Source organism: Mesocricetus auratus, unplaced genomic scaffold (genome assembly GCF_017639785.1).
Source record: "Mesocricetus auratus isolate SY011 unplaced genomic scaffold, BCM_Maur_2.0 Super-Scaffold_100009, whole genome shotgun sequence".
Taxonomy (NCBI): domain Eukaryota; kingdom Metazoa; phylum Chordata; class Mammalia; order Rodentia; family Cricetidae; genus Mesocricetus; species Mesocricetus auratus.
The window spans coordinates 65,218,965-65,238,427 of record NW_024429193.1 but is presented as its reverse complement, the minus strand read 5'-3'; the positions used below and the strand labels follow the sequence as shown (position 1 = coordinate 65,238,427).

Here is a 19,463-nt window from a genome sequence, read left to right as displayed (position 1 = left end):
CTCCAGCGCCGTCCCGTGCCCCTGCTCTTTTTTTTTGGAGATAGTTTCTCTGACCAGGTTGGCCTGGAACTCAAGAGATCTACCTGCCTCTGCCTCCTGAGTGCTGGAAGTAAAGGCGTGTGCCACAACCCTGCTATTTTTTTATTTTTTGAGGCAGAATTTCTTTTGCATATTCCAGGCTACCTAGAAGTTTTATGCCTGATTTTTTCACCTGTTTCCTGAGTGCTGGCATTGTAAGCTTGTTTTCATCTTTTTGGCATTGTTATGGTTTGTGGATGGCCACCAGGCTCAGATTTGAGCCACAAATTGGACATGTCCTAGAGCCAATAAAGACTTCACCAATGGCAGCAGGAAGTCGCCTCATGTGCCCTCATGTTTGTCTAAGGCTCGGCTGCAGCATCAGGGGAGGGGGCACCCTGACTGGCCAGACAAGTTACTCTTCCTCACCCTGAGGCCTCGAGTAAGGAGATAGCTGTTGGCCCAGGTCACAGATGTTTCTGGTAGAATAACCTCAGCTCCCCTGGGGGTAGCTATTCCCAGTATTGGGGCTTCTGACCACAGAGGATTTGGTAACTATGAACTCCAAGTGAGTATCAGGTCTAGCTGTCTCCTCTGGTCATGTAAGCTTGCAGGGCCTATGCAACTCCGTGTACCTAGGATATTACTATTGTATATGAGTTTGCCCCCTTCTCTGCTCCATTTGAGTTTAACTCAACAGATCCTTGGGAGACTGCCATGTTCCACATAGGTTTTTCAGCTTTCACCCAGCACGGTAAAGGAGCGCTGCTCCTCCCCACCTCCACCATTCGGCTTTAAGCCTCTCTTCCTCTTTTTCAATGCTCTTGTCATTTTTCGAAAGGAGAACTGAGAACTTCTGGCTCCGGCGAGTGTGTTCTAAACCTGGAAGTGGGGAGTCACCTGGGCTTTCCAAGTCTAGGTCTTCAGGGCCTTCACCGTGGCACAGCGACCACATCTGACTGTAGGACGGAGGGCAGGACAGGAGCACCGGCTCTGATTTCGGGGCCACCTGGGGTCAGTGTCTCGCTCGTCCGCTGGGTGGTGGGAATTCTGCTTGGTTGCAGGGGGCCCTCCCAGCCACCAGGGGTCGCGCTGCAGGCGGCAGGGTTCTGGGCCAGCGCTAGCCAGGGTCACGGCTGCAAGCCCGGGTTGTGGGGGGGGGCGGTGAAATAGCGGCGGCGCCCGCGGCTCTTGGGGGGGGTGGGGGGGTGAGTGGAGAAAGCAGGGCGCGCAGAAGAACGCGGGGGCCCCAGCACCGCGGGAGCCGGAGGACCGCGCGCTCGGAGCTAGCGGCTCGGCAGCAGTCCCCGCGTGGCGCAGCGCGGGGACGCTGGGACCGCCCAGATCTCTCTCCACAGTGCCCGGAGCCCTCGGCCGCCTCTTCTTCCTTCAGCCCGCGGCGCGAGCGGCTCCTAAGTAGAGCGCGCCATGTCCGGGGCTGGATAGCAGCCCGGCCGCCCGCCGGCCCGCCAGCCCGCCCTCCAAGCCACCCGCCAGCGGGCCGGCTGGGGAGTCCCAGGGCAGGCAGGTAGGGGCCGGACCGGGCGGGGCGGCAGGCGGGGAAGGGCGGGCGGAGGGCGGGCGGGAGGCGCGAGGGACTGTCCCCAGCTGTTCTTCTGCGCTGCGCATCTGGTTCCGCTTCCTCCCTCCCAGGGAAGTGAAAGTGGAGGAGAGGGCGCTACACGAAGCTAGCTAGCTGTGCCCGGCACCCTACACCCTGGAGCTCCCACGGGCGCCCAAGTCAGAGCACCCTTCCTTCCTGCTACGGTCACGCGGCTGCTGGCGCTGCTGCCGTCACGTTCTCGGCAGTCTGTGCGCGCGCCTCTCTCGGCCCTCTGGCCCTTTGCTCAGCCACCTCCCCCGCGGCGCGTCCTCTGCCCCAGCCCCGACTTCCCGTCCTCCGGCATGTGGGCGTTGGGACCCAGGGTGGCTCCAGTGCCGGCGTTTTCTCCAAGGGAGAAGGGGCTTTATTCGATAGGCCTCTACTCGGACTGGGTGAGGGTAGGCCTGGATGCACAAGTTCTGCTGATCCGGAGCCAGCCACTTGCCTGTAGAGGGTGTCATCTAACGGCTTTTGCCTGTAGCCTTGGGGCACAGAGCTCCTATTGGCCTGCAGTGGATGAGAGAGGGAGATGTGTCCTGGAGTTAAATCAGGAGGCTGACGCCGACTCCTGGCTTCACCTCTCAGATGTGGAGAAGCTCAAGCTAAATATAGCTTGAGTTGGAGCATGTGTGTCCAGAGGCCAGGTTAAGAAGACAGCCCGCCTGGCTCCAGGTCTCTGAGGAACAGTGGGAGGTTAAATAGACTGTGCATCCTGGAGACATTGGGAGTTTCCCCTGCTTTGCCCAGGATCCTTAGTGTGAGGCTTGTCTTGATCTGATACAGTGCTGGCACCTTCCGACAGCGCGGCCCCCTCCCATCGCTACCGCACACTCATAGGCTGACTTATGCTGAGCGGGCAGCAGCTTCCCCTTCGCAGCCCTTTCAGGAAGTAACCTCCCTTCCCCTCTGAAGCGCTCTCCCAGCCTCCAGCCCCTTGCAAGCCACCCACCAGGCTTCTTCCCACCTGCAGCACTCTGGGCTACCTCAGGACTCTTGGGGTGCCCACTCCCCAGGGTCAGGCCATGGAGGCAGGTGAGAAAAGTTACCAACAGACTGTTGTGGGCCTGATACTGTCTGGGTCTGGGTGGCATGGGCACGGAATGGCTGGAGCTCTCTCAGCGTCCCTAAACTACAAACACCTAAAGATTCTGGAGATGGGAGAGCCCTGGTTGCTTGGCCAAGTAGGTAAAGCTAAGCTAGAGAAAAAAAAAGTTACTCGAAGTCTGAGCAGAAACTAAATATTGGGTTTTGCGGGCCTTCCCAGAAACCTGTGGGGTCTTCTAAAAATGATTTAAGAGCATTAACTGTTTCAGAAGGTTCTTGTGGTGTTGCTACTGTCAGAGCAGGAAGGTCAGAGACCTGTGAGAATGCTAAGGCTTGTATGGTGTGAATGATGACATTGCAGGCCTTTATAGAAAATACTGTGTTCTCTGAGATGTAATTGTAGAGGGTGGAGAGGGGCAGGCCTTTAAAGGAATGGGTGAGCAATGTGTCAGATGTGTGTTGTGAGTTTGGGCTCTTTGGGAAGAGAGGGCTGATATCACTAAGAAGGAGGGACCTAGTGGTCTCTAAGGAGCTATAGTGGGATCTTGAGAGTCTGGTGATGTCACAGGCAGGAGAGTTCAGGATTGGCTGATCATTTATCCTTTCCTTAGAAGAACTAGGAAGAGAAAAGAAGAGGGGTTCATGGGAACCATGGGAACACTAGCCTCCGGTTGCCATGGGAATACTAGCCTCTCTTGCTTCATCTTTTTCTCAATTAACCATTCCAGATGCCGTGAGTGAAGGGGGGGCCATGGCGGATGAGCGGCCTCCCCGGTTGGTGGATTACTTTGTGGTGGCTGGGCTTGCAGGAAATGGAGCCCCTATACCTGAGGAGACGTGGGTTCCTGAACCTACTGGGCCCCTGCGCCCTCCCCGGCCAGCTGAACCTATTACAGACGTGGCAGTCATCGCCAGAGCACTGGGCGAGGAAGTGCCCCAGGGTTATACATGCATCCAGACTTCTGCTGGTGGCCACCCCTTGGAGCTCAGTGCTGGGCTCCTGGGTGGAACTCAACCAGCCATCTGCTACCGTAGGGGGCGTGACAAGCCCCCCCTCGTTGAGCTGGGGTGTGTACCCCTGTCAGTGCTGGCGCTAGGGGAAGGTGGGAGGGACTTTTGAGTGAGCTGAGAAGAGGGGAGGATATGGGTTGAGAGGAAGAACATGGGAACGGTAGCAGAATGGACTAGAGGTCGGGGGGAGGGACATGCTGCCTGTGCTGCTGCTTTACCAGCCAGTGAATGTTTCTCCACCTGTAAAAGGGGGATAGCGACTCCTCACCGGCTGCTTCAGGACATCAAATGGGATAAGCCATGTGGGGAACTCAGCGAAGAGTCAGTCTGTTGGTTCTTGGTGCTTACTCTTGAGAACTGCGGAGGGCATGGCTTGCAGAAATGATTACTGCCTGAGAGGTAGAGCCAAGGGCAGATGAGGGCAAGGATCCTGAAGGACAGGGCTAAGCAGGAAGTGGTGGGCTGTCCTCCCAGAGTCTGACAAAGCTAAGAGAAGGTGGCCGGGTTAGGAGACCAGGTAGGCAGATCCGGTAGGACCACGTCTTTTGTGCTGACCCCTTGACGTCTTCGCTCCCTGTGCCCAGGGTGTTATATGAAGGGAAGGAACGGCCCAAACCTGGCTTCCAAGTGCTTGACACAACACCATATAGTCACTCAGCCAACCTGGCCCCTCCAGGCCCTGGACACCCCCGCACCTACCTCATGTACCGGCGGGCCGCAGACGGGGCAGGGTTGCATGCCCTGGGCATCACTGACCTTTGCCTGGTTCTGCCCAGCAAGGGTGAGGGCACTCCTCACACTTACTGCCGGCTGCCCCGCAACCTCAACCCTGGCATGGTGAGTGGTATTGAGAGCTACAGCCTGGGCCATCGGTGTGAGGGTGTAGACACGGGGAACAAAGTATATTGGGGACCGAGGCCGCTGACACAAGTGCCAGATGAGGTGGCTTGGCTGGGAGGACTGGGATCAGGGGCAGCTCTGAAGACAAAAGGCAACTGCAGGGTGGTGGAAGGAAGATGGCCCCCAGAAACCTTTGTTAGTGATGTGTCTGCCTATCTCTTGTCATTCCTGGGGCAGTGGGGCCCAGCAGTGTACCTGTGCTACAAGGTGGGCCTGGCCAAAGCCAACACACTGGTGTATGAGGCAGGTGAGTGATCCCTTTGCCCTTCCTATCCTTTGACCCTCCGTCCCTCTGCTCGGTACGTCTTGGTAACTTCAGTGATGATCCCAGAACTTATTTCCCTTCACCATCTAGCCCTTCTCTGGGATCCTCTAGTTTCTTTATCTGGAATCTAACGGACCTCTTTACTCTAATGGGTGCTTTTGATTCTACTGGAGTATAGAGCTGCTGGGCCGCTACCCAGAGGAAGACAACGAGGCATTCCCACTGCCCGAGTCAGTGCCGGTCTTCTGCCTGCCCATGGGAGCCACCATCGAGTGCTGGCCTGCTCAGACCAAGTACCCGGTGCCCGTCTTCTCCACCTTCGTGCTCACGGGTGCTGCTGGAGATAAGGTGGGCATGTGGAGTGTGGTAAGGGGGTCCACGCAATGCAGAGCCCATCTGATCAACCCTATGCCCCTGCCAGGTGTATGGTGCCGCCTTGCAGTTCTATGAAGCGTTCCCGAGGGCCAGGCTGTCAGAGAGGCAGGCACGGGCACTGGGCCTGCTGAGTGCCGTGGAACGGGGCCGGGCACTGGGGGGCCGAGCGGTGCGCAGCCGGCGAGCCATTGCTGTGCTGTCCCGCTGGCCGGCTTTCCCAGCCTTCAGAGCCTTCCTCACCTTCCTTTACCGCTACTCCGTCTCAGGCCCCCATCGTCTGCCCTTGGAAGCGTGAGCACGGCTCTCCTGACCCCGGGGAGTTACGGAGGCATTAGGGAGGATAAATGGGCGATGTCAGAATGGGATTGGGGGAGGGGCACGTACACTGAGCACCCAGAGGACGGGACTTCGGTGTATGGTTATAAAGCTTGTCCATTAAGAAAGCTACTGGCTAGCCGGGCGTTGGTGGCGCACACCTTTAATCCCAGCACTCGGAAGGCAGAGGCAGGCGGATTGCTGTGAGTTCGAGACCAGCCTGGAATACCAAGCGAGTTCCAGGACAGCCTCCAAAGCCACAGAGAAACCCTGTCTCGAAAAACCAAAAAAAAAAAAAAAAAAAAAAAAAGAAAGCTACTGGCTAGGCTGGGCGGTGGTGGCGCACGCCTTTAATCCCAGCACTCGGGAGGCAGAGGCAGGCGGATCGCTGTGAGTTCGAGGCCGGGCTGGCCTCCAAAACAATACAGAGAAACCCTGTCTCGTAAAAAAAAAAAAAAAAGCTACTGGCTAGAGGTAAGTGGATCCTGGAATCTAGCCTGCGCTTGTTAATTGGGTCTTGGCTAGGTCTATGTATGCCCAGCACAGATCTGTTTCTTATTTTTATTTGTTTATTTATTTACTTATGAGACAGGGTTTACTATATAGCCCTGGGTGGCCTAGAACTCTCCACATAGACCAGGCTGGCCTCAAAATGACAGAGGTGACTTCCTTAGTATTGGGATTAAAGGCATGTGCCACCATGCCCAGTTTTGTTATTATTATTTCTTTTAGAGAAGTTCTTATGGTAGCCTCGGTTGGCCTGGAGCTCATTGTGTAGATGAGGGGATTTCAGGCCAGGGGATCTCTTTTCTAATATATATAAGATGTGTATATAAAGCTGATCTGAGTCAAGGGGCAGGGTTCAGGGAGGAAGGAGGTTTTTGAGGCTCGGGTAAAGAGATGGGGATGTGTGGAGGGATAGGACGGGGACAGGCTGGAGAGTCTGCACCAACTTCCTCCTCTCTCCCTAGGCACATCTCCCACTTCATTCACAACGTCCCGTTCCCTTCCCCACAGAGACCGCGCATCCTAGTGCAGGTGAGAGGTGAGCCTGGGGCTGGGCTGGGCTGGATGAAAGGAGAGGAGTCGGCAGGGGCTAGCCTTGAGCATCCTGACCTGTGGTTCCTCTCTCAGATGTCTCCCTATGACAACCTGCTCCTCTGTCAACCTGTCTCCTCACCCCTGCCCCTCAGGTATGTGCCTGAATGGGGGGGTGGGACCTCGATGACATGGGGTAGGAGGTATGAGTCAGATGAGCACCTTTGCCGACTGGCCCGGTGGTGACTGTGTCCAGCTCCCAAGTCTACTGCTGACCCTGTTTTCCTTTTACGCCCTCAGTGGTGCTAGCTTTCTGCAGCTGCTGCAGAACCTGGGCCCCGAATTGGCTATTACATTGCTGCTGGCTGTGCTCACAGAGCACAAACTTCTGGTCCACTCACTGCGGCCAGATCTGCTCACCAGTGTCTGTGAGGCCCTTGTCTCCGTGAGTACTGCCTTATCTAGTCTACTTCTTCCAGGACTGCTGTCTTTTCTGGTACCTCTCCATCCAGAACTGGAGTCCTCTGCTTTTCCTTCCTTAGGAAGAGGGTCTTCAGTCTCTCTGCCTGGGTTTAGTTGTTAGAGAAAGGGTTTTTCTTCAAGCTTAGTTCGATAGCTTCTTTCTTTTCTTTTTTAAGACTTATTTATTATTTATGCAGTGTTCTTGCATGTAAACATAACAATCTCATTATAGATGGTTGTGAGCCATGTGGTTGCTGGGAATTGGACTTAGGTCCTCTGAAAGAACAGACAGTGCTCTTAACCTCTGAGCTGTCTCTCCAGTCCCCCCAATAGCTTCTTTCAATAGGCCCGCCCTCCCCAAGGCCAGGGCCCCTGTGTTCACTGGTGCTCACTCCTTGGTCTGTAGATGATCTTCCCTCTGCACTGGCAGTGCCCCTACATTCCGCTGTGCCCGCTGGTGCTGGCGGATGTGCTGAACGCCCCTGTGCCCTTCATTGTGGGTATCCACTCCAGTTATTTCGATCTGCATGATCCACCTGCTGATGTCATCTGTGTTGATCTTGATACCAACACACTCTTCCAGTACGAGGCTAAGTATCATTTGAGGGCTAGGGAGGGAAACCTGCAAGGGCTGGTGTGTGGGTTTATTATCTACTCAAAGGGATTTTAGACTTCGTAGAAGCCCTGACATCCTTTCTCCTTATGTCATCTCTTAGAACGGAGGAGAAGAAGCCCCTCTCTGCTAGGACCCTGCCCCGCAGACCATACAAGCTTTTGCTGGCCACACTGACAAATCTGTACCAGCAGCTGGATCAGAGTGAGAAGGCTGTGGGCTTGGGAGGCTGGGAGCTGTTGTTGGCCTCAAATATCCAGTTTGAGGGGAGGCCCAAGGGGCAATAGATATTCTCTGAAGTGCTTAGAGGAGTTTGGATTTGATGGAATTGAAATGAAACTAGAGGCAGGGCCAGGGGAACAGCATTCCTGAGCCTATCAAGAAAGTTGAGGGGCTGGAGAGATGGCTCAGGGGTTAAGAGCACTGGCTGCTCTTCCAGAGGATCAGGGTTCAATTCCAAGCATTCACATGGCAGCTCATAACTGTCTATAACTCTAGCTCCAGGGAATCTGACACCTTTATACAATGACAATAAAATTAATTATTTAGAAAGAAAGGAAGAAAGAAAGTTGAGCCTGGCCTGGTATTGGTGGTGCATGCCTTTAATCCCAGCACTCGTGAGGCAGAGGCAGGTGGATCTCTGTGAGTTCGAGGCCAGCCTGGTCTACAAAGCAAGTTCCAGGACAGCCAGAGCTGTTACACAGAGAAAAATCTTGTATCAAACAAAAACAAAATCAAAAAACCTGTTGAGCCTGTCACTGGAGAGGCATGGAACTGATGCCCAAATGTATGCTTTTGGTCACTCCTCATGCAAGATCTGTCAGAGGCAGATTTTGGAGATGGAGACATTTGTGTGAAAAACAGGGTGAGACAAGCCCTGTGAGTGCTAAGCTTGACTCTCAGACATATTGATTCCCAGCTTACACTGGACCAGAAGAGGAGGCCTCCCTGGAGTTCCTGCTGACAGACTACGAGGCTGTATGTGGCCGCAGGACGCGCCTGGAGCGGGAAGTCCAGGGAGCCTTCCTGCGCTTCATGGCTTGTCTGCTCAAAGGCTACAGGGACTTCCTGCGCCCTCTCACCCAGGCCCCATCTGAGGGGTCTCGAGATGTAGACAACCTCTTCAACCTTCAGGGTAAGTAACGAGGGTAAGTACTTGTAAAAGGTTTTGAGGGAGGGCATGGTTAGGGGTTTGGGCTTCATGGGGAAGAAGAGGCACTGGCTGGCAGTGGAGAGACTGCTTATAACGCCACTCTTCTGGTCTTGGAGGCAATAAGGGTACAGAGGTGAATGTGCCCTGCTATCCAGGAGCCCTTGGCATAAGGTGAACAGCACAGGGGTACAGGCCTATTGAGGGGCCTGCCTTTGGGAAATTCCCAGTCTGCAGCAGTAGACACAAGCAGATAAACGGGAGGCACTGCAGGGCTGTGGTGTTGGAGAGCTGAACTGCTCTGTGGGAAAGGCATGACTGAGAGCTGTATATCCGAATGGCGAGAGCTAAGAACTGGGTACAGATAGATGGAGAATTATGGTAACCCCCTTCTGACCCATCCTTACCCCCTCAGGTTTCCTCAAGTCTCGGGAACGCTCTAGCCACAAGCTGTACTCCCAGCTGCTGCACACGCAGATGTTCTCACAGTTCATCGAGGAATGCTCTTTTGGCTCTGCCCGGCATGCTGCCCTTGAATTCTTTGACTCTTGTGTCGATAAGGTATCGGGCATTGTCCCTTCTGTATGTACCCACTGACCACTGAGTTGCTCCTGGTCGCCTCTGTTGTCCCGAGGCGCGCCTGTGGTGGACTGACTGATGGAGTTAGACAAAGCATCGCTCGGGCAGCGATACGTGGCCAGCTTCATTTGTTTTACCGCCCCTTCATTCTTGACTCCTCCCCTCCAGATGGATCTCCAGGACTCCTCCCCCGTGAAATTGTTTTTCTGGGAAAGGCCATCTTCTGGGGACCCTGGCTCTGTTAACTCTTACTCTTTTATCATCCCGTTCCAGGTTCACCCAGAGCAGGAGAAACCTGAGCCAACGCCCTTAGTGGAGCTGGAGGAGCTATCAGGAAGTGAGCTCACTGTCTTCATCACCCCACCAGAGGAGCCCCCGCTACTAGAAGGCAGTGAATCTACTCCCCAGTACTGGTAAGAGTGATTTTTCCTTTCGCCTGTCCCAAGGCACATGCTCAGCCCTGTGGTAACTGCCTCCGTGTTGTCTCTGTCTCCCCAGTTATGATGGGTTTCCAGAGCTAAGAGCTGAACTGTTCGAGTCTCCTCAGGAACAACAGGGAGCCCTGCCTGTGCCGGGCCCATCACGGAGTGCCCCCAGCAGTCCTGCTCCTCGTCGTACCAAGCAGGTAAGCAGCAGTGGCCCCTGGGGGAACCTGGCACGCTGCTTATTGCTTAATGATCAAATGAGGATATTAATGGTGCTCATCTCATAAAGCTGCTGGGAGGTTTCATAAAAAAACCAAACAAAACAAAAAACCAAAACGTACAGCCAGACATAGTGATGCATGCTTTTGATTTCAATACTTGGGAGGCAGAGGCAGGCAGATGTCTTGAGTTCAAGGTCAGCCTGATCTATATAGTGAATTCCAGGACAGCCAAAGCTGTATAGTGAGACCCTGTCTCAAAAAAACCAAACAACAAAATGCTGCGTAAACATTAGCTTTTGTCATTTACCATCGTCTCCTGAGGTGGAGCTGAGCCGCCTCTTGCAAGGTGCCCACCTATGCTCCAGAGGCTACTCCGTCCCACTGAGGCTCCCGGGAGGGTTGTAGCTTAGGCAGTAGTGCCTCAGCCCTCGTGAGTCCCTGGAACACAGACCCTGTCTCAGGAAAAGTGTTACTTTTCACACTGTCCTATACTCAGGAGGCTGAGGCAAGATCTGGTATTTGAGTCTGGCCTCAGACTTCATCTCAGAAAAATATTTAAAAAAAGCCATCCCAGCACTCAGGAGGCAGAGGCAGGTGGATCTCTGTGAGTTCGAGGCTAGCCTGGTCTACAGAGCGAGTTCCAGGACAGCCCCCGAAACAATACAGAGAAACCCTGTCTTGAAAAAAAAGAAAAGAAAAGATCAATACTGGCCTTGGCATTGTGTTTACCTTGGTGTGTCCCTTGCCCCACCTAGGAGATGAAGGTTGCGCAGCGAATGGCACAGAAGTCAGCCACTGTGCCTGAGCTGTGGGCCCGGTGCCTACTGGGTCACTGTTATGGACTGTGGTTCCTGTGCCTGCCTGCCTATGTGCGTGCAGCACCCTCCCGAGTGCGAGCACTGCATAAAGCCTACCATGTGTTGCGTGAGATGGAGAGCCGCAAGGTGGTGCTCCCTGATGAGGTAGGCATTCACTACCCACCACCCCTAATCCCAGCGAGGATGTGCAGCTCATACCCACCCCTAATCCCAGCGAGGATGTGCAGCTCTAGGGACTATGACAGGGGAACTTGGTGGAGACCAGGTAAAGTGAATGGGCAGCCCAGAGTTGAGTAGCTGCTCCATCAACGATCACAAATCGCATGAGCATGTGCAGGGTAAAAGTGGAGACTGCAGGGCATCGGGAGCAGCAGGAAGGAACCGCCAGGAGCCAGTACGTCCTCTGAGAATTAGGAGGCTGGTGCTTGCTGAGACTTGGGGATTTGGGTCGGAGTGAATCCTTTACGTCCTGTGAATCTCTTGGCCTAGGTATGTTACCGGGTGTTAATGCAGCTCTGCTCACACTATGGGCAGCCTGTGCTGTCTGTACGAGTCATGCTGGAGATGCGGCGGGCAGGCATTGTGCCCAACACCATCACCTACGGTTACTACAACAAGGTACTTCATTTGGGGCAAGAGCAGGATGGGAGTCTGTGCTGAGGCCTGGTGCAGGGAGAATGCTGTTCTTTGACAGCTGCTGCTGTTCCTATTCCTTGGTCCTGTAGTCATTTTGTGCTTCTGAACTGTTGCTTTTGTACAGATAGAAGGTCTTTTCCTTTTGTTTGGTTTTTGTTTTTTCAGACTTAGCTACTTTGATTCTCTCTTTTTTTTTTTTTTTTGCTACTTTGCTACTTATTTATAACAACCTTAAGCTCCATGCCTGACACTGTCCTAGATACATTATACATTTTAAATCATTTTGTCTCCACTGTGCCCCATGGCATAGAATGGTCATACCCTGTATTATAGGAATTGAGGATGCAGAGAATTTGTAACTTGCCCCAGGTCCCACAGTAAGCAAGTTAGGGAGTCAGAATATAAGCAAAATTATATTTAGAATTCAGCATCTTAACCATAATACTAAACTGTCTCCTGTTTTTCAGATAAGAAAACTAAATAGTCAAGCAGTTGAGATTATTTCTTCAAAGACATTCAGTTTATCAATAGAGTCTAGCTGGGCATGACGATGCACAATTTTAACCCCAGCACTCAGGAGGCAGAAGCAGGAGGATCTCTGTGAGGTCAAGGCCATTCTGGTCTACCGAGTGAGTTCCAGGCCAGCCAGGGCTACATAGTGAGATCCTATATCAATGGATGGATGGATGGATGGATGGATGGATGGATGGATGGATGGATGGATGGATGGTAGAAGCTAGATACACTTTTCTCTATTACCCCATTATTACTGACAATGCCTCTTTGGGGCTCCTGTTTCTGGGAGAGCTATTGGCTAGATAGTCCTAGCCAGCATGTTTGGAGAAGAAGGTCATCCCTGGGGTTCAGGACAGGAGGTAAGGCATCACTAGACCAGCACTGTGATTGACAGGCTGTGCTGGAAAGCAAATGGCCATCTGGTACACCGGGTGGACGCCTACGCTGGGCCAAGCTCCGGAATGTTGTCTTGGGGGCCGCTCAGTTCCGCCAACCTTTGAAGGACAGACGGCAGCAACAGCAGCAGTGGCAGCAGCAACAGGTGGCTGTGCATCAAGAGTCGGGCAGCTCTCAGACAGGTGGGTAGGGAATGGCAAGATAGCTGTGTGCCAGACACGATGGCTCACACCTACAGTCCCAGCACTTGGGAAGCTAAGACAGGGTGAGTGCTTGTTGCAAATTCAAGGCTACCTTGAATTTAGTGAGTTCCAGGCCAGATTGGAATACATAGTGAGAATTTGTATCAAAAGAAAAAGAAGGAGAGGGGTGGTGGTGGCCCAAGCCTTTATCCCAGCACTCAAAAGGCAGAGGCAGAGGGGGGCAGATCTCTGTGCATTCTTGGCCAGCCTTGTCTACATGGTGAGTTCCAGGACAGCCAAGGCTACACAGAGAAACCCTGTCTCGAAAAACGACAAAAAAGACAGGGCTGGATAAGGTGGTTGGGTTCAGATGGGAAGAGACCCAGAAAACTAGGACTGGCAGGCCTTTCTGTGGGTAAACTGCATTTGTTGTAGCGAGGTGTAAAGTTCCACCTAGGAGAAACCCTGCAAAACCCAAGGGGCCGTTTCGGTCCGTGGCTAAATTCTTGTGCTTTCAACAGAGCCCTGTCTCGAGCGCCCCTCCCCAACACGCCCTCTTCAGCGCCAGACTACTTGGGCAGGGCGAAGCCTTCGGGAACCATCCTCACCAACTGGACGCCTGGTCAAGAGTGGCAGCCTGGGCAGTGCCCGAGGGGCACAGCCCACTGTGGAGGCTGGTGTGGCTCACAGTGAGTACCTTACCTGACCTTCCCTCCCTCTTCCTCCCATTGAGCTTTCCTGACAGCTTTTCAGCTAGAGATGGGCAGACTAGGGCCATGATCTGGTTAGCTCCATGTAATGGTTAGTGGTCCTGTAGGCCCCTGAGGCAATCTTGTTATGGTGAGTTGTGATGTTAGAGTTTGTTGGTTTATACAGTTTGCGTTCTAAAAATTTTATTTAATGTGTCTGGGTGTTTTGCCTGCATGTATGGTAGTGTATCACCTGTACCCCTGGTGCTCACGGAGGCCAGAAGAGGCTATCAGATCCCCTGAAACTGGAGTTCCACGAAGTTGTGAGCTGCCATGTGGGTGCTGGGGGTTGAACCAGATCTCAGGAAGAGCAGTGCACCTAACTGCTGAGCCATCTTTCCTGTCACTGACAGTTTTTGCTGCAAGAATTGTGTTTACTCAGGAGAAGAACACCTGGAAGAGTGCACGGCTCATCTTTCAATTCTCTTTTGACCTGCAGTGATAGAGGCCTTGGGGGTCCTCGAACCCCGTGGCTCAGCTGTGCCTTGGCAGGATGGAAGTCTCTCAGACCTGAGTCTCACAGGGGAAGAACTGGCATCTGGAGGGAGCCCAGGGGGCTCAGGCTCAGCCCTGAGTGCCCAGTCCACGGAGGCTCTAGAAGGGATAAGTGGGCGGGGTCCCAAAACTAGTGGATATCAGGAGGAGGTGGGCACCCCCAGAAAAGGGCTTGGTGCCCGCCTCCAACAGCTGCTCACCCCTTCCCGCCGCTCCTCTACCTCCCGCATCCCCCAACCTGAGTTGCCCCCTGACCTGCCTCCTGCGGCCCGCCGGAGTCCCATGGATAGCCTGCTGTGGCCCCGAGAACGGCCTGGATCTACTGCTTCTGAGGTACCCAGTGAGAGAGGGGATACCTTCCTATCAGGAGGGGAGGGGCTGCTGCCTGGGAGACGCCCCAAAGGTGACTCTGAGAGTGACTGAAACCAGCATTCTAAGTGAGAGGGACAAAGGACCAGCAGACTGTGCTTTCTCTTGTAATGCAGAGTTCTGCTTCTCTGGGCAGTGAGTGGGATCTCTCAGAGTCTTCTCTCAGTAGCCTGAGTCTTCGCCGTTCCTCCGAGCGCCTCAGTGACACCCCTGGACCTTTCCAACCACCCTCCCTGGAAGTGAGCACGCCCTCATCTGCACGATTGTGCTGGAACACACACAGCTCGTATCTCCTCCTGGAAAAGCAGGGGAAGGGGGGAGGTGAAAGGAGGTCTGGCTGGGTTTTAGAGATGGCAGGGATAAGAAAGGGCGTGGGCTTTGGGGCCCTGGAACCAGATGAGGCTCATTTCCTGGGGTCTCGTTGCCTGCAGATTCTGCTGTCCAGCTGCTCCCTGTGCCGCGCCTGCGATTCTCTGGTGTATGACGAGGAAATCATGGCTGGCTGGGCACCTGATGACTCTAACCTCAATACAACGTGCCCCTTCTGCTCCTGTCCCTTTGTGCCCCTGCTCAGTGTCCAGACCCTTGATTCTCGACCCAGGTGCTCAAAGCAGGAAAAGTGCTATGGGAGGGACAAGCAGATGGTACTCCAAGAGCTGACGCCTCCTGCTGTTCTCCTGCAGTGCCCCTAGCCCAAAGTCTGCCCTTGCTGGTGCCAGCGGCAGCAAAGATGCTCCCGTTCCCGGGGGTCCTGGCCCTGTGCTCAGTGACCGGAGGCTCTGCCTTGCCCTGGATGAACCCCAGCTCTGCAATGGGCATATGGGGGTAAGGGCTGGGCCAGAGGGATGTGAGGAAGTGGGCGTGTGTTGTCTGTTGAGGGCAGGTCAAGAGGTGCCAGGTAGATGGGCATTGGGGATGAGGGGCATGCAAGAGGCTTTGGGACTTGCTGCGTTACGGGAAGGCAAGTCTCTGGGTGGGAGCCTCTAGTGTATCTGTACCAACTCTTTCTTACTTGTGCCTATAGAGTGCTCTCCGGAGAGTTGAGAACGGGGCATGGGCATACCTGAGCCCTCTGGTGCTTCGGAAGGAGCTGGAGTCTCTGGTAGACAATGAGGGCAGCGAGGTGTTGGCATTGCCTGAGCTGCCAGCTGCCCACCCCATCATCTTCTGGAACCTCCTGTGGTATTTCCAACGGCTGCGCCTGCCCAGTATTCTGCCAGGCTTGATGTTGGCCTCCTATGATGGGCCTTCACCCCGCCAGGTCAGGGCCCTGTGTTGTCCGTCCTCGCCTCTCAGGTCTTCGTCTCCTAGTCCTCTCTGCCCTTAGCAGCGTAGAAAAGCCATTTTACCAGGCACATTTGCTACTCGGACCCTCCATTCCATCATCTCTCAGATGGCGTAAACAGTAACCTAACAGGATAGGTACTTGATTTAGTGACTAGTACCTAAAAATCGTTCATGCTTTTCTGTTTATTCTGCCAATATTTATTGCATACATTCTAGGGTCCAGGTGCTAGGTACGTAACAAAGTAAAACAGAATTCTTATTCATAAGAACTGGGAGCTCGGGAGGCAGAGGCAGGCAGATCTCTGTGAGTTTGAGGCCAACCTGGTCTACAAGAGCAAGTTCCAGGACAGCCTCCAAAACAATTCAAAGAAACCCTGTCTCAAAAAACCAAAAAAAAAAAAAAAAAAAAAAAAAAAACCAAACTGGGAGAAGAGAATTTCTTTCCTTAGGACATAGTGGCTCTAGTCTTTAATCCCAACATTTGGGAGGAGGCATGCAGGTAGATCTCTGTGAGTTCAAGGCCTGCCAATCTACATAGTGAGACCCTACAGCTAAAATAAGTTCTTTCCCTTTCTCTTTTATCATGTCCTGTAATGTCCCCTGTTTCTCTGAACATTGTCTGTCCTTCTCTTGTCCTCTGCCTCTCATTCTGAATTTTTCTTCTTATCTCAGTCCTCCCAGGGACCATCTCCTTGGCTCACCCCTGATCCAGCCTCTGTGCATGTGCGTCTGCTATGGGATGTCCTGAGCCCTGATCCCCACAGCTGCCCACCGCTCTATGTGCTCTGGAGGGTCCACAGTGAGTTGGTACTTGATCTAGGAGTGGAAGGGTTGGGCTCCTCATCTAGAGAATTTGGTGATCCTGGTAAGCCTTCTTTCCTTTCATCCAGGCCAGATCCCACAGCGAGTAGTATGGCCAGGCCCAGTACCCTCTTGTCTTAGCCTGGCATTACTGGAGTCAGTGCTGCGCCATGTTGGACTCAATGAGGTTCATAAAGCTGTCGGGCTCCTGCTGGAAACTCTAGGGCCTCCTCCCGCTGGCCTGCACCTGCAGAGGTACGATGCTCTCACCTAGGTGGCCTGTCCCTTGCACCTCTTTTCTTTGACCCTCTTCTATGTTTACTACAGGGGGATCTACCGTGAGATCTTATTCTTGACGATGGCTGCTCTGGGCAAGGACCACGTGGACATAGGTAAGGATGCAATCAGGTGCTGAAGGGATAAAGGACACGGGACCAGACATGAAAGGAGGTCCTAATGCATCAATTTCCATCCTCTCCCCTAGTGGCTTTCGACAAGAAGTACAAGTCTGCCTTTAACAAGCTGGCCAGCAGCATGGGCAAGGAGGAACTGAGGCGGCGGCGGGCGCAGATGCCTACTCCCAAGGCCATTGACTGCCGAAAATGTTTTGGAGCACCTCTGGAATGCTAGGGACCCTAAAGTTTTCCTCTCCTGCCTTGGGTAGACAGGCGAGGAAGAGTGGATTCTAGACATAGCTTGGCTCCCTATTCCCTTCATAGAGGAACTGGAAACAGGCTGTTCAGCCATAGGCTCCAAGTGGAAATAGCAGGAAGATGAACTCACTGTTAGCAAAAGTCACAATTCCCGCAGCTCCCACCTGCCCAGTTTGTTCATGCTGATGTTGGGGAGAGCTGGGGAAGTTGGCACAACTCCATTCTTTCTCCGTCCTATTCCAGGGTACCCTCAGATCTGCAGCACCCTGGTAGAATTAGAAGTTTTTGTTTTAAAAAACAACTGGAAAGATTTAGAGTTCCTGAGCCTTTGCCCTGAATGGGAGGGAGGAATTTCACTCCCCACCTCTCTTCCCTGACATTGCTAAAGGAGCCCAAGGCAATCTTAGTGTTGTATTTTATTTAGTTATTTATTCTGAGGCCACAGCTCCTATACTTATGAGATTCTCAAGGAGCACAAGAAAGAGAAGGGAATTAGGTTTGTAGCTCCTTGAGAGCCATGCACTGGGACTTAGAGGAGTCCCAAGCTTCCCTTGGGAAGAATTGGTGCCTCTTCTAGTCCCGATCCTTCTTGTCCACTCTACCTTGGGGAATGCCTCTCCTGTTCATGGCCTTGACCTGTGCAATAAGGATTGTTCTCTGCAAAGTGTTGTTGTATGTAAATATAGTAAAAGCTGCTTCTGTCTTTTTTCCTTATGCCTCCTGTTCTCTGGATTTGGGGTGATGCCTTATGTTTCCTGAGTGCACATTCTCTTTGCTGCCTTCCCATTCTTTGTAACCATCAGGTGCATCCCAGCCACTTGGTGTATAGGGAGTTGCTGGAGCAGAAGGGTGAATCCAGTGCTCGTTATGGTGGTGCCAGTCTTCGGGGCACTTCCGGCCCTCCCACACAATCACCCCCTTGTCCCTCATTTGTACCCCACACAAAGGCTCCATTCTCTGGGGGCCCTGAGCTCATCTTTGCCTTATTTCCTCTCCTCCTGTCCCCTCCCTGACCCCAGCTTCTTCTGCACCTTCACAAAGAAGATAGCTCTCCTCACTCGCTGCCATTTCCAGCCCTCTTGCATATCAGAAGCTCCGGCTATCATCCCAGCTCTCCTTAGTTGCTCAGCTCCAGACAGTGCTCCTCACTGTGATCTAAACTTGGAGGCAGCAATGGAAAGCAAGGAGTAACGGTCTCCTTGCGAATGCCAGGGAGATGGGCATCATTCTTCTCTATTTTATTTTTTAGATTATTTTTATGGGTGTGTGTGTGTGTGTTAAGAGTATATATATTGGGCTTGGGAGATGGCTCAGAGGTTAAGAGCACTGACTGCTCTTCCAGAGGTCCTGAGTTCAATTCCCAGCAACCACAAGGTGGTTTACAACCATCTATAATGAGATCTGGTGCCCTCTTCTGGTGTGGAGGAATACATTCAGGCAAAAGGCTGTATACACTCGGGAGGCAGAGGCAGGCGGATCTCTGGGAGTTAGAGACCAGCCTGGTCTACAGAGTGAGTTCCAGAACAGCCTCCAAAGCCACAGAGAAAGCCTGTCTTGAAAAAAAAAAAGTATATATGTGCACCGCATGTATGCAGTACCAACAGAAGCCAAAACAGGGTGTTGGATATTCTGGAACTGCAGTCACCATGTTGATGCTAGGAACAGAACCCAGATCCTCTGCAAGAGAAGCAAGAAGCAAGTGCTTTTAACTGATGAGCTGTATTTCTCTAGTCTCCTACTCCTTTTAAAATTGTGTGTGTGTGTGTGTGTGTGTGTGTGTGTGTGTGTGTGTGTGTGTATGCAAGTGCACCAACCAAATATACAGGTTCACACAGCAGCCAGAACAGAGGGTTGGGTCCCTTGGAGCAGGCAGTTGTGAGTTGCTGGATGTGGGTGCTGGGAACTGAATCTGAGTTCTGAAAGACCTGTAAGCACTTTTTTTTTTTTTTTGGGTTTTTCGAGACAGGGTTTCTCTGTGGTTTTGGAGGCTGTCCTGGCACTCGCTCTGTAGACCAGGCTGGCCTCGAACTCACAGAGATCCGCCTGCCTCTGCCTCCCGAGGGCTGGGATTAAAGGCGTGCGCCACCAGCGCCCGGCTGACCTGTAAGCACTCTTAACTGCTGAGTTATCTATGTCACTCCCCAGGCATCATTTTTCTAATCTCAGGCCCATCTGGAATTTTCTCTCCTTTTCTTTTATAATGAAATAAACACAGGAAACGACTCCTAGCAGAGCTACAAAACCAATTACTAAGGGGAATCAACTAACACAAATGCCTTGGGGAAGAAAGGCAGGGGTATTCATGAAGGACATGATTTACACAGAACATTAGAGCAGATTCCTAGGAGGTGGCAATCGATGGATGAAAACAATGCAGGCTAGGGGTGGTGGCACACCCTTTAATCCCAGCAAGCTGGTTAGAGGCGAGTGGTCTGTGAGCTCTGGGCCAGCTAGTCTGGTCTATATTAGGAATTATAGGCTAGCTAGGGCACTTCAGTGAGACCATGTCTTAAAAAAAATGTTACTTTTAATTATTAAGACC

General features: G+C 52.9%; 1 protein-coding gene across 5 annotated transcripts; it reads left to right on the top strand.

Annotated features, from left to right (window-relative positions):
- The first annotated feature begins 1,014 nt into the window (after positions 1-1,014).
- Positions 1,015-17,631, top strand: Dennd4b (DENN domain containing 4B). Of its 5 annotated transcripts, none has more exons than XM_040752327.1 (28): positions 1,015-1,032; positions 3,394-3,733; positions 4,261-4,513; positions 4,754-4,823; positions 5,020-5,189; positions 5,263-5,507; positions 6,503-6,569; positions 6,666-6,724; positions 6,870-7,014; positions 7,438-7,613; positions 7,748-7,848; positions 8,564-8,779; positions 9,210-9,355; positions 9,647-9,786; positions 9,872-9,998; positions 10,775-10,981; positions 11,327-11,455; positions 12,384-12,567; positions 13,089-13,256; positions 13,756-14,144; positions 14,297-14,419; positions 14,612-14,781; positions 14,864-15,005; positions 15,205-15,441; positions 16,140-16,266; positions 16,358-16,523; positions 16,596-16,660; positions 16,753-17,631. In XM_040752327.1, exons 2-28 carry the CDS (start codon positions 3,417-3,419, stop codon positions 16,896-16,898), a joined length of 4,485 nt encoding a protein of 1,494 aa, XP_040608261.1. In that variant the 5' UTR covers positions 1,015-1,032; positions 3,394-3,416; the 3' UTR covers positions 16,899-17,631. The 5 variants fall into 5 exon arrangements, with proteins under 5 accessions (XP_040608261.1, XP_040608260.1, XP_040608262.1 ...); XM_040752326.1 differs by lacking the exon at positions 1,015-1,032 and adding an exon at positions 1,267-1,546; XM_040752325.1 differs by lacking the exon at positions 1,015-1,032 and adding an exon at positions 1,624-2,653.
- The last annotated feature ends 1,832 nt before the right edge of the window (positions 17,632-19,463 follow it).